The sequence below is a fragment of the Schistocerca piceifrons genome, chromosome 9 (genome assembly GCF_021461385.2).
Source record: "Schistocerca piceifrons isolate TAMUIC-IGC-003096 chromosome 9, iqSchPice1.1, whole genome shotgun sequence".
Lineage (NCBI taxonomy): Eukaryota > Metazoa > Arthropoda > Insecta > Orthoptera > Acrididae > Schistocerca > Schistocerca piceifrons.
Genome location: NC_060146.1, coordinates 138,194,499 through 138,209,318, shown reverse-complemented (window position 1 = coordinate 138,209,318; position 14,820 = coordinate 138,194,499). Strand labels below are relative to the sequence as shown.

The following is a 14,820-nucleotide window of genomic DNA, read 5'->3' as shown; positions in this document are numbered from 1 at the left end:
TAAATTAACAATGGTAGCCATTGAGCTACCTCAGGCCAGACAAACGTAAGGTTCCTGAAGAGGGGCAGCAGCCTTTTCAGTAGTTGCAGGGGCAACAGTCTGGATGATTGACTGATCTGGCCTTGTAACACAAACCAAAACGGCCTTGCTGTGCTGGTACTGCGTACGGCTGAAAGCAAGGGGAAACTACGGTCGTAATTTTTCCCGAGGGATGCAGCAAGCAGCTTTAGTCCCCCATTCGGATCTCCGGGCGGGGACTACTCAAGAGGACGTCGTTATCAGGAGAAAGAAGCCGACCCTGGGGAAGATCAGTTTGGATTCCGTAGAAATATGGGAACACATGAGGCAATACTGACCCTACGATTTACCTTAGAAGCTAGATTAAGAAAAGGCAAACCTACGTTTCTAGTGTTTGTAGACTTGGAGAAAGCTTTTGACAATGTTGACTGAAATACTCTCTTTCAAATTCTGAAGGTGGCAAGGGTAAAATACAGGGAGCGAAAGGCTATTTACAATTTGTACAGAAACCAGATGGCAGTTATAAGAACCGAGGGATATGGAAGGGAAGCAGTGGTTGGGAAGGGAGTGAGACAGGGTTGTAGCCTCTCCCCGATGTTGTTCGATCTGTATATTAAGCAAGCAGTAAACAAAAGAAAAATTTGGAGTAGGTATTAAAATCCATGGAGAAAAAATAAAAACTTTAAGGTTCGCCGATGACATTGTAATTCTGTCAGAGACAGCAAAGGACTTGGAAGAGCAGTTGAACGGAATGGACAGTGTCTTGAAAGGAGGATATAAGATGAACGTCAACAAAAGCAAAACGAGGATAATGGAATGTAGTCGAATTAAGTCGGGTGATGCTGAGGGAATTAGATTAGGAAATGAGACACTTAAAGTAGTAAAGGAGTTTTGCTATTTGGGGAGCAAAATAACTGATGATGGTGAAGTAGAGAGGATATAAAATGTAGACTGGCAATGGCAAGGAAACCGTTTCTGAAGAAGAGAAACTTGTTAACATCGAGTATAGGTTTAAGTATTTGTATGGAGTGTAGCCATGTATGGAAGTGAAACATGGACGATAAATAGTTTGGACAAGAAGAGAATAGAAGCTTTCGAAATGTGGTGCTACAGAAGAATGCTGAAGATTAGATGGGTAGATCACATAATTAATAAGGAGGTATTGAATAGGATTGGGGAGAAGAGAAGTTTGTGGCACAACTTGACTAGAAGAAGGGATCGGTTAGTAGGAAATGTTCTGAGGCATCAAGGGATCACCAATTTAGTGTTGGAGGGCAGTGCGGAGGGTAAAAATCGTAGAGGGAGACCAAGAGACGAATACACTAAGCAGATTCAGAAGGATGTAGGCTGCAGTACGCACTGGGAGATGAAGAAGCTTGCACAGGATGGAGTAGCATGGAGAGCTGCATCAAACCAGTCTCAGGACTGAAGACCACAACAACAACTAATTAACAATATTCCCTTAGGTTGCACGTGGTCAAATCGGTAATTAATATTGTTAGTCAGGAAAATAGAAACTGTTACAAACTGAAGCGACAAAAACCATAGAACACCGATATCTACATATATAGTTGCCGGTGGTATCACGTACACAAGCTATAAGAATGTGGTGCATAGGCGGAACTGTCATTTGTACTCAGGTGATTTGTGTGAAAAATCGTCCGTCGTGATTATGGCTGCACGACAGGAATTAAGACTTTGAACGCAGAATGGTGGTTGGAGCTAGACTCGTATGGCATTCCATTTTGGAAATTGTTAGGTAATTCAATAGTCCGAGACCACAGTGTCTAGAATGTGACGAGAATACCAAATTTCATGCATTACTTCTCACCATGGACAATGCAGTTGTCGATGACTTGCATTTAACAACCAACAACAGCTGTCTTTGCGTAGACTTGTCAGTGGCGACAGACGAGCAACACTGCGTGAAATAACCGCAGGAATCAGTGTGGAACCTACGACAGTGCGGCGAAATTGGGTGTTAACGGGGCTATGGCAGCAGACGACCGACTCGAGTGCCGCTGCTGATAGCACGACGTCGCCTGCAGCGCCGCTCCTGGGCTCGTGACCATTTCGGTTGGACCCTGGACAACTGGAAAACTGTGGCCTGATCAGATGAGTCTAGATTTCAGTTGGTAAGACCTGTGTGGCGCAGACCACATGAAACTATGGAACCAAGTTGTTAACAAGGCATTGTGCAAGCTGGTAGTGGCTCCATAATGGTGCAGTAGGGTTTTGGAGCATTTACTGTATTCAAACATTATGAATCACCTCGAAGGGAACGATCTATTGATACGTAATCAGCGTGGTTTCAGAAAACATCGTTCTTGTGCAACGCAACTAGCTCTTTGTTCGCACGAAGTAATGGCCGCTATCGACAGGGGATCTCAAGTTGATTCCGTATTTCTAGATTTCCGGAAAGCTTTTGACACCGTTCCCCACAAGCGACTTCTAGTCAAGCTGCGGGCCTATGGGGTATCGTCTCAGTTGTGCGACTGGATTCGTGATTTCCTGTCAGGAAGGTCGCAGTTCGTATTAATAGACGGCAAATCATCGAGTAAAACTGAAGTGATATCAGGTGTTCCCCAGGGAAGCGTCCTGGGACCTCTGTTGTTCCTGATCTATATAAATGACCTGGGCGTCAATCTGAGCAGTTCTCTTAGATTGTTCGCAGATGATGCTGTAATTTACCGTCTAGTAAGGTCATCCGAAGACCAGTATCAGTTGCAAAGCGATTTAGAAAATATTGCTGTATGGTGTGGCAGGTGGCAGTTGACGCTAAATAACGAAAAGTGTGAGGTGATCCACATGAGTTCCAAAAGAAATCCGTTGGAATTCGATTACTAGATAAATAGTACAATTCTCAAGATTGTCAATTCAACTAAGTACCTGGGTGTTAAAATTACGAACAACTTCAGTTGGAAAGACCACATAGATAATATTGCGGGGAAGACGAGCCAAAGGTTGCGTTTCATTGACAGGACACTTAGAAGATGCAACAAGTCCACTAAAGAGACAGCTTACACGACACCCGTTCGTCCTCTGTTAGAATATTGCTGCGCGGTGTGGGATCCTTACCAGGTGGGATTGACGGAGGACATCGAAACGGTGCAAAAAAGGGCAGCTCGTTTTGTATAATCACGTAATATGGGAGAGAGTGCGGCAGATATGATACGCGAGTTGGGATGGAAGTCGTTAAAGAAAAGACGTTTTTCTTCGCGGCGAGATCTATTTACGAAATTTCAGTCACCAATTTCTCTTCCGAATGCGAAAATATTTTGTTGAGCCCAACCTACATAGGTAGGAATGATCATCAAAATAAAATAAGAGAAATCAGAGCTCGAACAGAAAGGTTTAGGTGTTCGTTTTTCCCGCGCGCTATTCGGGAGTGGAATGGTAGAGAGATAGTATGATTGTGGTTCGATGAACCCTCTGCCAAGCACTTAAATGTGAATTGCAGAGTAATGATGTAGATGTAGACTGTTTTTATATGGAGTGGACGTGTCCCAACTGAACCCATTAATGACTAAATGCTGTGTACGGATACTTGGAGACCATTTGCAGCCATTCATAGACTTTATGTTCCTAAACGACGATAGAATTTTCGTGGATGACAATGCGCCATGTCCCCAGGCCACAATTGTTCACAGTTTGTTTGAAGAACATACTGGATAATTCGAGCGAATGCTTTACCCACCCAGACCACCCGAGAAGCATCCCACAGAACATTTAAGGGACATAATCGAGAGGTCAGTTTGTGCACAAAATCCTCCACTGTCAACACTTCCGCAGTTATGGATGGTTAGAGAGACAGCATGGCTCAATATTTCTGCAGGAGACTTCCAACGAATTACGGAGTCCGTGTCACGTCGAGTTTCTGCACTGCGTCAGACAAAAGGAGGTCCGATACGATATTAGGAGATACGCCATGAGTTTGTCACCTCAGTGTTTAGTGCATATTAAATGCCACTGCTCAACAAAGTAACTTCCTTTTTCTGGGAAGAGAGAGGTTGGCGCCTTAGACGATGTTTTTGTGACAAGGCGAGACAGAGGCCGGGTCGCCCGCCGCGTTGCCATACGAAAAGAGCGAGACTGCCGCCTGTTTTTACATAGCGCCGTATTTCGTAGAATTGAGTGAACTCTTGATAGCAGGCAATACGCCCACATATTGAAGAATGTGATGCTGCCATCAGTGCGAATGCATGTTACAGGAAGGCCATTAACCTGTGCATTAGTCCGCATTTGTTCAGCAACAGCTGTCTAGCATGGACTCGACAGCATAGATTGACCGACAAACGTTGCTGATATGAACTGAATGAAATACTTGGGCGGTGGTTATATGGACACTATCGGGTAGCTGGCTACAGATGCAAACGATTAACGCAGACACCCTTCGGCACTGCATTCTTCAAGCCTGAGAGGAAGTTGCCTCTTCTGGCTGCATAGATTCCACGCTAAGATGCATACGAGGGTTATTCCAAAAGTAAGGTCTGATTGATTGCCAAATTGAAACCACAGTGAACATCAGAAATGTTTTACTTGTAACAATTAGCTACACCTTTCAGCTACTTCTCTACGTAGTCGCCGTTCTGACTTAGACTTTTGTCATAGCGTTGTAGCAACTTTTCAATAGCCTCACCATAGAAGGCAGCCGCCAGTGCTTTCCGCCAATTCTCCACGCTGGCCTACACCTCGTTGTCTGTGTCAAAATGTTGTCGTCAAAGACAGCGGTTCATGTGACCAGAGATGAAACTCAGGGGGAGACAATTGCGGACTGTATTGTGGGTAATCTAACATTTCCATTTGAAAACGATGCAGGAGCATCTTCATTGCCCCTGCAGAATGCGGCTGAGAATTGTCGTGAAGACGAAACAGCACGACAGTTATGTAATGTTGGCTGCATAGCTTCAGGCGAAATTTCTCACCAGGCCCTCGTACTTGGCGGCAGACACTATTTTCTAGACATCTTTACGCACTCACTGCGAGCTCAGAAATGAGAAGAGCGACGTGATGCTAACTGGGGTTATACTAGAGACACTACCCAACACATCTGTGCAAAGCTTTATCGGATTTTCATAGTCGTTTCCATTTCGCGACCGATCGGACCTTACTTTTGGAATAACCCTCGTACTTCAAATCAGAAATGATGGAGGGATTCTAGACAAGATATTACAGCAGTGAAAGCTCTCGTTACTTGTTTCCTCTGCACAATTTTCTGTTAGTGAGAGCTAGTGGAAACTCACTTGGCAATGAAAAAGTATTGAACACGACGAAATAAAAATAGGTTAGGTTACCTTTACATTACCATTTTAGTTGTAATACGTTTCTCTTAATTTTATGTTTTGGATATTACTTTTATATTTCAATTACTCTCCGCCTGCATACATAAAAGTAATTAATCATGAGCTCCTTTTCATTAAGAATAGTATTTTTTTTAAAAAAAAAGAAAAAATTCATCTCTCTCTTCCCCTTTATTGCCTCCCCTGCAACCCCAAAAGTATCTAAACATTTCTTCTAGTATTTATTCACTTTTAATTACCCCTCCTACCTCCCCCCCTTCTCTCTCTCTCTCTCTCTCTCTCTCTCTCTCTCTCTCTCTCTCTCTCTCTCCCCCTCCCTCTCCCTCTCTCTCTCCCTCCCTCCCCCCTCCCTCAAACCTATTTATAGGGACCTAGCTCACCCAGATTACTTCCGAAAGTGTCTACATGGGCGAACACAGACTCTTAACGAGTCATTCAATAACATTATCGGGACACAAATGTCCAAAAGTGGTTTTTAGGTCTCAGTACACTAAAATGGCGAGTTAGTGATGCTGTATCAACATTTAATAATGGAAACATGGAAAGAGTAAGAGTACTAAAACATCTTAACGTCACTCCAGGCTACCATACTGTAAACGGATTGAAGTTGTTGGACAAGTTGAGACTCGCTAAGGCACAGCGTGCAGCTGACTTCACCACCAAAGAGGCAACATCAGTCAGAAGAAAGAAACTTTCAGAGCAGGAAGCTGCTAAAGATGATGATGCTAACTACGCTGCTGGGTATTTTTGAGACTTAATGTAAAATTACAAGTCAATTTCTATCATTTTAAACTATAAATGTGATTTTCTCAAAATGACATTATTTATGCTTTGTGTTCCTTTATATCAAAAACTACTTTTGATAGCTGTAAGAAACTTTCGCAGCTATTTCAATATGACATACTGCACGTACTAAAGCACAATTATGGCAATACTTTGAATAGATAGATGTCTACGGCATTATATGTACAATTATTTGTAATAAAAAACAACATAATAGAAAATACATATACACACATCAAAAAAGTTTTGCATTACCCCAGTTCCCAGAACTCCTGAAGATAGACATTGAATGTAGATATTGGTTCATAGACACAGGCCCTTTAACTGTTCAGAAATGTCACTAAACCCTCTCAAAGATATCAACAACCATGAATGAGCGGCGCCTATTAGACAGAGGAGATCCGACAGCCGATCAGTTACAGACATTCCACCAGGAAGGAGGTACACGGTTCATGTTGTCTGTAGTTCAACCATGCCTACACGGCCAATACCGCGGTTCGATCGCCTCCGCATTGTTACTTCGTGCCAGGAAGGACTCTCAACAAGGGAAGTATCCAGGCGTCTCGGAGGAGATAGAGACAGGAACTGTCGGTGACATGCCTCGCTCAGGCCGCCCAAGGGCTACAACTGCAGTAGATGACCGCTACCTACGGATTATGGCTCGGAGGAAACCTGGCAGCAACGCCACCAATGATGAATAATGCTTTTCGTGAAACCACAGGACGTCGTGTTAAGACTCAAACTGTGCGCAGTAGGCTGCATGATGCGCAACTTCACTCCCGACGTCCATGGCGAAGTCTATCTTTGCAACCACGACACCACGCAGTGCGGTACAGATGGGCCAAACAACATGCCGAATGGACCGCTCAAAATGGCATCACGTTCTCTTCCCCGATGAGTGTCTCATATGCCTTCAACGAGACAATCGTCGGAGACGTGTTTGGAGGCAACTCGGTCAGATTTGAACGCCTTAGAAACACTGTCCAGCGAGTGAAGCAAGGTGGAGGTTCCCCGCTGTTTTGTGGTAGCATTATGTGGGGCCGATGTTCACCGCTGGTGGTCATGGAAGGCACCCTAAAGGCTATACGATACGTGAATGACATGACCGATAGTGCAACCATATCGGCAGCATATTGGCAAGGCATTCGTCTTCATGGACGACAATTCGCGCCCCTATCGTGCACATCTTGTGAATGACTTCCTTCAGGATAACGACATCGATCGACGAGAGTGGTCAGCATGTTCGCCAGACATCAACCCTATCGAACATGCCTGGGATAGATGGACGACGTGACCCACCAACCACTCTGAGGGATGCCCAAGGGCCTTGAGGAGTGGGACAGTCTGGACCAACAGTGCCTTGATAAACTTGTGGATAATATGCCACGACGAATTTAGGCATGCATCAATGTAAGATGACGTATACTGGCTGTTAGAGGTACTGGTGTGTACAACAATCTGGACCACCACCTCTGATTGTCTTGCTGTATGGTGGTGCAACATGAAACGTGTGGTTTTCATGAGCAATAAAAAGGGCGGAAATGATATTTATGTTCATCTCTATTCCAATTTTCTGTACAGGTTTCGGAACTCTCGTAACTGAGGTGATGCAAAACTTTTTTTGATGTGTTTGTGTATACATCACCTCCTCTCTTAATGCTGGTTCAGTAGTCATAAATAATATGGGTAAGATAGCTGTAAAAATTTCATAGATAAAGGCACATAAAGTAGGCTAATTTAACACTGCCCGCATAGGCCCTGAAAAGTCCCCTTAAATAACTGTCTCTCAAAGAACTGCGTTTGTAAATTTCTAGTCTTTGAAACAATTGCGAGTAGTAAGGTTTCATAGCATAATAGAGTATTGATAAGTGCAGGCTTGGTGGAAGTGCGTCTCTCATTGCATTATTTTTCTTTTTGGGGGTGAGGACATGGACGTCCGCAGATATATAACCGAGAGAGGGGAGGCGTGACAGGCAAGTGGTCACGTATAGGGAGAACCGTTACTAGTAATGTATGAAACATTCATCCATCAAAACCAAAAAGTTATGGTAATCTCTCGTACTTCTGTTTAGCTGCAATTCTCTCAACACGTTTTCGTGAGTGATCTTTGGTGCTCCTTGAACCAGTTTTTGATCCATCATTTTCTTTCTGCGTGCAACAAAGTAGAGCAATTATCACAGCAGCAGCGTCTTTATCGTCCAACATTCAGAACCGCACGCTGTTGCTGTGATATTGCACCATATAATTGACAAAATAATTAACAGTATTATGGAGCAGTCTAAGGGGAATCAGTGATATTTTACAATATTATTATGCAATATTATTGACTGTCTGCTTTATAGCCAGTAGACACTTTCTGATTGTGTGTCGTAAGTCACCATTACGGCGTACTGTAGACAAAACTATGCATTGTTCTGTCTTTTCTCAGCGCTGAAAACTCACTTCGAAGCACCACAAAGATTATCGCCGCTGGACGATATTTCAGTTTTTGTAAAGCGACACACGGCGGGGTACCACTATCAACGATCTGATAAAAACACACAAAAGTTATGAAAGAATTCTGAAATCCAAATATGGTGCTTTGGCTTTTGAAGAGACGGAAGACGGTGCTTCGCCGTGCATACTGGCAAGGAGAATACTAATCTAACAAATTGTAGTCTCTTCTTGTGCTCGTAATTCATCCTCGTCCCGGCCGTGAACTTTTTAAGTACATATATGGCTTTCGCCATCCATCTTGCAAGATGAATTTGCTTCGAGCACGGAAAGATAGTCCATGAGATGGTTCTTAGAGAAGAGTGTCTGAGGTCAAAAACTATCATCATCATCATCTCATACATCTTATACCTGCAACGTAAACACAAGAGATCTTTTTCCAAAATGTTTTGAATCATAACACATGCACCTCTAAAAGTGGTCATATTTTATGCTGCTGTGAAAGAAACTAATGCTATAACTAATAAGCCATTCAGTCCGAGTTTCATGATCAACTTTCTCCTGTCCTTTTCCGTAATAAGTGAAATGACCGAAACATCTGTAAAATTTTGAACGTTGAACTAGTAGTGAACTTTAATTTTCCTGTATGTCCGAATACATTTCTGAGTAAAGTTTATGTTTAAATACGTTGATACGTATTTAATGAATTCACTCTCGTCTGTTAACGCAGTCAGAAAGTAGTCACATGCGCCTTACAGATAATGTTTAATTATTTTGTACTTAATTAACGAAATAATGGTTATATTTTTACGTTCCCTGCTCAGTAACTGAGCTACATATTTTTCATGTAGAAATACTTTCGAATATGTGTATATTCATCTTACTCCGCAAGCAAGGGAATATAAACAGACATTTTGCGCATGAGAAGCATATACACATATCAAAAAAGTTTCGCATCACCTCGGGTCCGAGAGTTCCGAAACCTGTACAGAAAATTGGAATAGAGATGAACATAAATATCATTTCCGCCCTTTTTATTGCTCATGAAAACCACACGTTTCATGTTGCACCACCATACAGCAAGACAATCAGAGGTGGTGGTCCAGATTGCTGTTTACACCAGTACCTCTAATAACCAGTAGCACGTCCTCTTACATTGATGCATTCCTGTATTCGTCGTGGCATACTATTAACAAGTTCATCAAGGCACTGTTGATCCCTCAGAGTGGTTGGTGGATCACGTCGTCCATAAAGAGCCCTTTTCAATCATTCCCAGGCATGCTCGATGGGGCTCATGTCTGGAGAACAAGCTGGGTACTCTAGTCGAGCGATGTCATTATCCTGAAGGAAGTCATTTACAAAATGTACACGATGGTGGGGGGAGGGGGGGGGGGACGAATTATCGTCCCTGAATACGAATGCCTCGCCAATATGCTGCCACTATGGTTGCCCTATCAGTCAGAGGATGGCATTCACCTATCGTACAGCTGTTACGGCGCCTTCCATGACCACCAGCGGCGTGCGTCGGCTCCACATAATGCCACGCCAAAACAGGAGGGAACCTCCACGTTGCTAAACTCGCTGGACAGTATGTCTAAGGCTTTCAGCCTGACTGGGTTGCCTCCAAACACGTCTCCGACGATTGTCTCGTTGAAGGCATATGAGACACTCATCGGGGAAGAGAACGTGGTGCCAGTCCTGAGCGGTCCATTCGGCATGTTGTTGGGCTCATCTGTACAGCGCTGCATGGTGTCGTGGTTGCAAAGTTGGACCTCGCCATGGACGTCGGGAGTGAAGTTGCGCATCATGCAGCCTACTGCGCACAGTTTGAGTCTTAACACGACGTCCTGTGGTTTCACGAAAAGTATTATTCATCATTGGTGGCGTTGCTGCCAGGTTTCCTCCGAGCCATAATCCGTAGGTAGCGGTCATCCACTGCAGCTGTAGCCCTTGGACGGCCTGAGCGAGGCATGTCACCGACAGTTCCTGTCTCTTTCTATCTCCTCCATGTCCGAACAACATCGCTTTGGTTCACTCCGAGACGCCTGGATACTTCCCTTGTTGAGAGTCCTTCCTGGCACGAAGTAACAATGCGGAGGCGATCGAACCGCGGTATTGGCCGTGTAGGCATGGTTGAACTACAGACAACATGAACCGTGTACCTCCTTCCTGATGGAATGTCTGTAACTGATCGGCTGTCGGACCTCCTCTTTCTAATAGGCGGCGCTCATTCATGGTTGTTGATATCTTTGAGTGTGTTTAGTGACATCTCTGTACAGTCAAAGCGACTGTGTGTGTGATACAATATCCATAGTAAACGTCTGTCTTCAGGTTCTGGGAACCGGGGTGATGCTGACCTTTTTTTTATGTGTGTACTTCTGTTGCTGTTATTATCGGTGGCACTTTCCTTGACACTTAAATTTTTTGTGAAGTGTAATAATTCGTCCATTCTTATACTTCACTTGACTTTCTAATATTACAATATTTTTTGTAAATGTAATTATTTTCGCTTCAAAAGCTAACATGTCGAAGATTCTTGCCGTTTGTGGCTCAAATTTAGCAACAATTCTGGAATTGATTTCGTCTGTGTTGAGAAACAGTTTTATTGGTCTTTCGATGATTTATCATCACAACTGTGTGGTTTTCCTTTAATAAAAAGTTATGGTGGCTTATTCGGTACGTTAAATAATGTAGGTACAGAGTTCCTTATACTTTTTTTACGATACACATTGACAGATTTGGCCAAAAGTGTAGCGAACAAAACTCAGCAACGTAGGGTTAGATATGCAACAGGTCACGTCCTCTAGTGCTTAATAGCAGCTTTTTGTCAATAAAGGGAGACAACATTATTCAGGAAATGTCTGTTATGACAAGAGAATCTTAAATAAACTGCCCTGTAATGTACAGCTTTTTACCTTCCGGCGAACTTAGAAAAAGAAATAATGACAAATGCGGTGTCAGTTTGGTTATTGCCGATTTTTATGGCATTACATACACTTACTATTGTAGAAACTGTGTAACAGGTCAACATAAACGTTAGTATTATTACTCGTCCGGTACCGCATTCAGAATTGTCACTTGCTGGGCGGTTGGGACGTTGCTGTCGCTGTGGGTAACGTAAACGCGAAGAGTGTCGCGACTGTTATGATACACACTGTAGATGTCCGTGGTGGTCCTCGCAGGGTCGTAAACAGGGCCCGTAATCCATACTTCCTTTGGGCCTGCTGTGGCTTGCGGTCACTGGTTCGTCATGTCAGCCGACTATTGTGATACTTTCTAAGGGTACATTCAGGTAAGGAAAAAGAAGTAAACAACTTACCTACATAAGGTAAACAACGAATTTATCGTCTGTATGGGTACTTGATACTTTTTCTGCATATTTATCGAAAAATCCACGCAGCGTGAACAATTATTATGTTGGTGCGTAAGTTCATAATGGTTTTTTGTTTTGCATGTTGGTATTGTGGTTGATACGGTTTTTTTATCGACTGTCATTTTTTATTTGTAAGTCACTGTTGCTATTTTAGATATTGTCATTTTGTCATTTGAAGATAGGGAGTTGAACTGTGAACGCTAGAAGATGGAGTGCCAAGTGGAGAAATCATTCAGTGTTCACACTTCCTCCCCCCTTGAGAAAAAGATTCTGGCAAGAAGAGCCGGAGACAGCGGTCATGTGTCAGAGTATGAGTTTTGTGTGTATCATTGTATGAATGTGTTGGTATGCATTGCTTCCTTTCTGATACAGGCTTTGGCCGAAAACTTACATGAATACGGTTTTCGTCGTGCCTGTCGGCTGCTCGGCGCGTGAGCACCGATCTATCACCTTGATAGTACAGTTATTCCCACATTAAGTTTGTTGTAAATAATCCAGTGCACTTCAACAATTATGTACATAATTACAACATCAGAAGAAAAAAAGTGACATTCATTATATCACATTGTGTGTCTAGCACAAACAGGGGTTCACAGTGCGCTGCAAACAACAGATCTGATCTGTTACCCATTGATGTAAAATGCGTGACAGACAACAAAGTAAAATTTTAAACTAAATTGAAAACGTTTCTTTTTCACAAGTTCTTCTGTTCCCCAGAAGGCTATATGTTATTGTAATATGTAAATGGTGATGGTTAGGAATTACTGGCTAACATCTGCCTGTCTTTAATTTAAAAATACATCAAAAAAGTAATAATCAGGATGGAGGCATTTAAAAAAACTGATGTCAATATAACCGGCTTGTTCCACATCATTATGATTTAACGTGCAAATGATACGTGGAACATGAAACTAACTAGCTATTTGTATGTCACAAAGCATGGTATAGACTTTGATATATACTTATATACAGCGTAACAGTTATTGAACTATATAAAAAAGAACATAAATTAGTTACAAAATACGGCGTGCACACACTTTATTCAACATGTAAACGTTACTGCAGATATTCGTATTTAGCTTAATGACATGTTCAATAGACCTGCCATCATTGCCGATGATGTGGCGTAGACGAATAGCGAAATTCTGCATGGCCCGCTGAAGCGTCGGAACATCAATGCTGTCAATGTGAATGGCTCTTTTCAACTCAGCAATGGTTTTATGGTTATTTCTGTACACCTTGCCTTTAATATAGCCCCACAAAAAGGAGTCGCATTATTCAGATCCGGAGAATATGGCGGCCAGTCGAGGCCCATTCCAGTGGCCTCTGGGTATGCCAGAGCCAGAATGCGGTCCCCAAGGTACTCCTCCAGGATATCAAACACTCTCCTGCTTCGATTGGGTCGAGCTCCGTCTTGCATGAACCACATCTTGTCGAAATCAGTGTCACTTCGGATAATGGGCATGAAATCATCTTCCAGAACCTTGCCATGCCGCTTGGTAGTCACCGTGCCATCAAGGAATATCGCACCAATTATTCCGTGATTGGACACTGCACACGACACAGTCACCTGTTGAGGCTCAAGAGACTTCTCGGTCGGGAAATGCGGATTCTCAGTCACCCAAATGCGCCAGTCTCGCTTATTGACGAACCAATTCAAATGAAATTAGAATTATATAATAATACCTTCAGCTGCTGACGGGCGTTGATATGTATCAACGGGGACAGGTGAAAATTGTTGCCCCAACAGGGACTCGAACCCGGGATCTCCTGCTTACATGGCAGACGCTCCATCCACCTGAGCACGGACTATCTCGCGCACGCCTCCCGCTAGACCCACATTCTCGCCTTATATGTCCACACACTACAGTCGTAGTGTCCCTACCCAACACACTCATTACTCGTGGAAGACATTTTTACCAAGTCCCATAAGAGTTCGGGCAATATGTGTGCATCTGCACAGAAGAAGAAGGAGGTGATGGCCAGTATTGTCAGAACTATATACTTATATGGATATGGTGTCTGTTCTTTCGGCTATGTCCATATAAGTATATAGCTATGGCAATACCGGCCAGGACCTCCTCCTCCTGTGCAGATGCACACATATTGCCCGAACTCTTACGGGACTTGTTAAGAATGTCTTCCATGAGTAATGAGTGTGTTGGGTATGGACAGTACGAATGTAGTGTGTGGATATATGTGAGAATGTGGGTCTCGCGGGAGGCGTGCACGAGATAGTCCTTGCAGTCGCGCTATCCTCTGTGCCGTCGGTGGTTCACATGGATGGAGCGTCTGCCATTTAAGCAGGAGATTCGGGGTTCGAGTCCCGGTCGGGGCACACTTTTTCACCTGTCCCCGTGGATATACATCAACGCTCATATGCAGCTGAAGTAATTAATACACTCCTGGAAATGGAAAAAAGAACACATTGACACCGGTGTGTCAGACCCACCATACTTGCTCCGGACACTGCGAGAGGGCTGTACAAGCAATGATCACACGCACGGCACAGCGGACACACCAGGAACCACGGTGTTGGCCGTCGAATGGCGCTAGCTGCGCATCATTTGTGCACCGCCGCCGTCAGTGTCAGCCAGTTTGCCGTGGCATACGGAGCTCCATCGCAGTCTTTAACACTGGTAGCATGCCGCGACAGCGTGGACGTGAACCGTATGTGCAGTTGACGGACTTTGAGCGAGGGCGTATAGTGGGCATGCGGGAGGCCGGGTGGACGTACCGCCGAATTGCTCAACACGTGGGGCGTGAGGTCTCCACAGTACATCGATGTTGTCGCCAGTGGTCGGCGGAAGGTGCACGTGCCCGTCGACCTGGGACCGGACCGCAGCGACGCACGGATGCACGCCAAGACTGTAGGATCCTACGCAGTGCCGTAGGGGACCGCACCGCCACTTC

General features: G+C 44.0%; 1 protein-coding gene across 11 annotated transcripts in view; it reads left to right on the top strand.

Moving 5' to 3' along the window:
- LOC124717006 (zinc finger protein 239-like) overlaps nt 1-14,820 on the top strand; it is a 303,476-nt gene that overhangs the window by 175,355 nt on the left and 113,301 nt on the right. Inside the window, exon 9 of one of the 11 annotated variants that reach the window (XR_007005695.1) lies at nt 5,900-6,059. The exons of 9 other annotated variants lie outside the window; for them this stretch is intronic. Coding sequence is in view for 1 of the 2 variants with exons in the window: in XM_047243643.1 (XP_047099599.1) it covers nt 5,900-5,914 (15 nt within the window). In the remaining variant the exon portion in view is untranslated. Of the gene's footprint in view, nt 1-5,899; nt 6,060-14,820 lie in introns of those variants that run through there. One more of the 11 variants, XM_047243643.1, reaches the window with a different exon arrangement.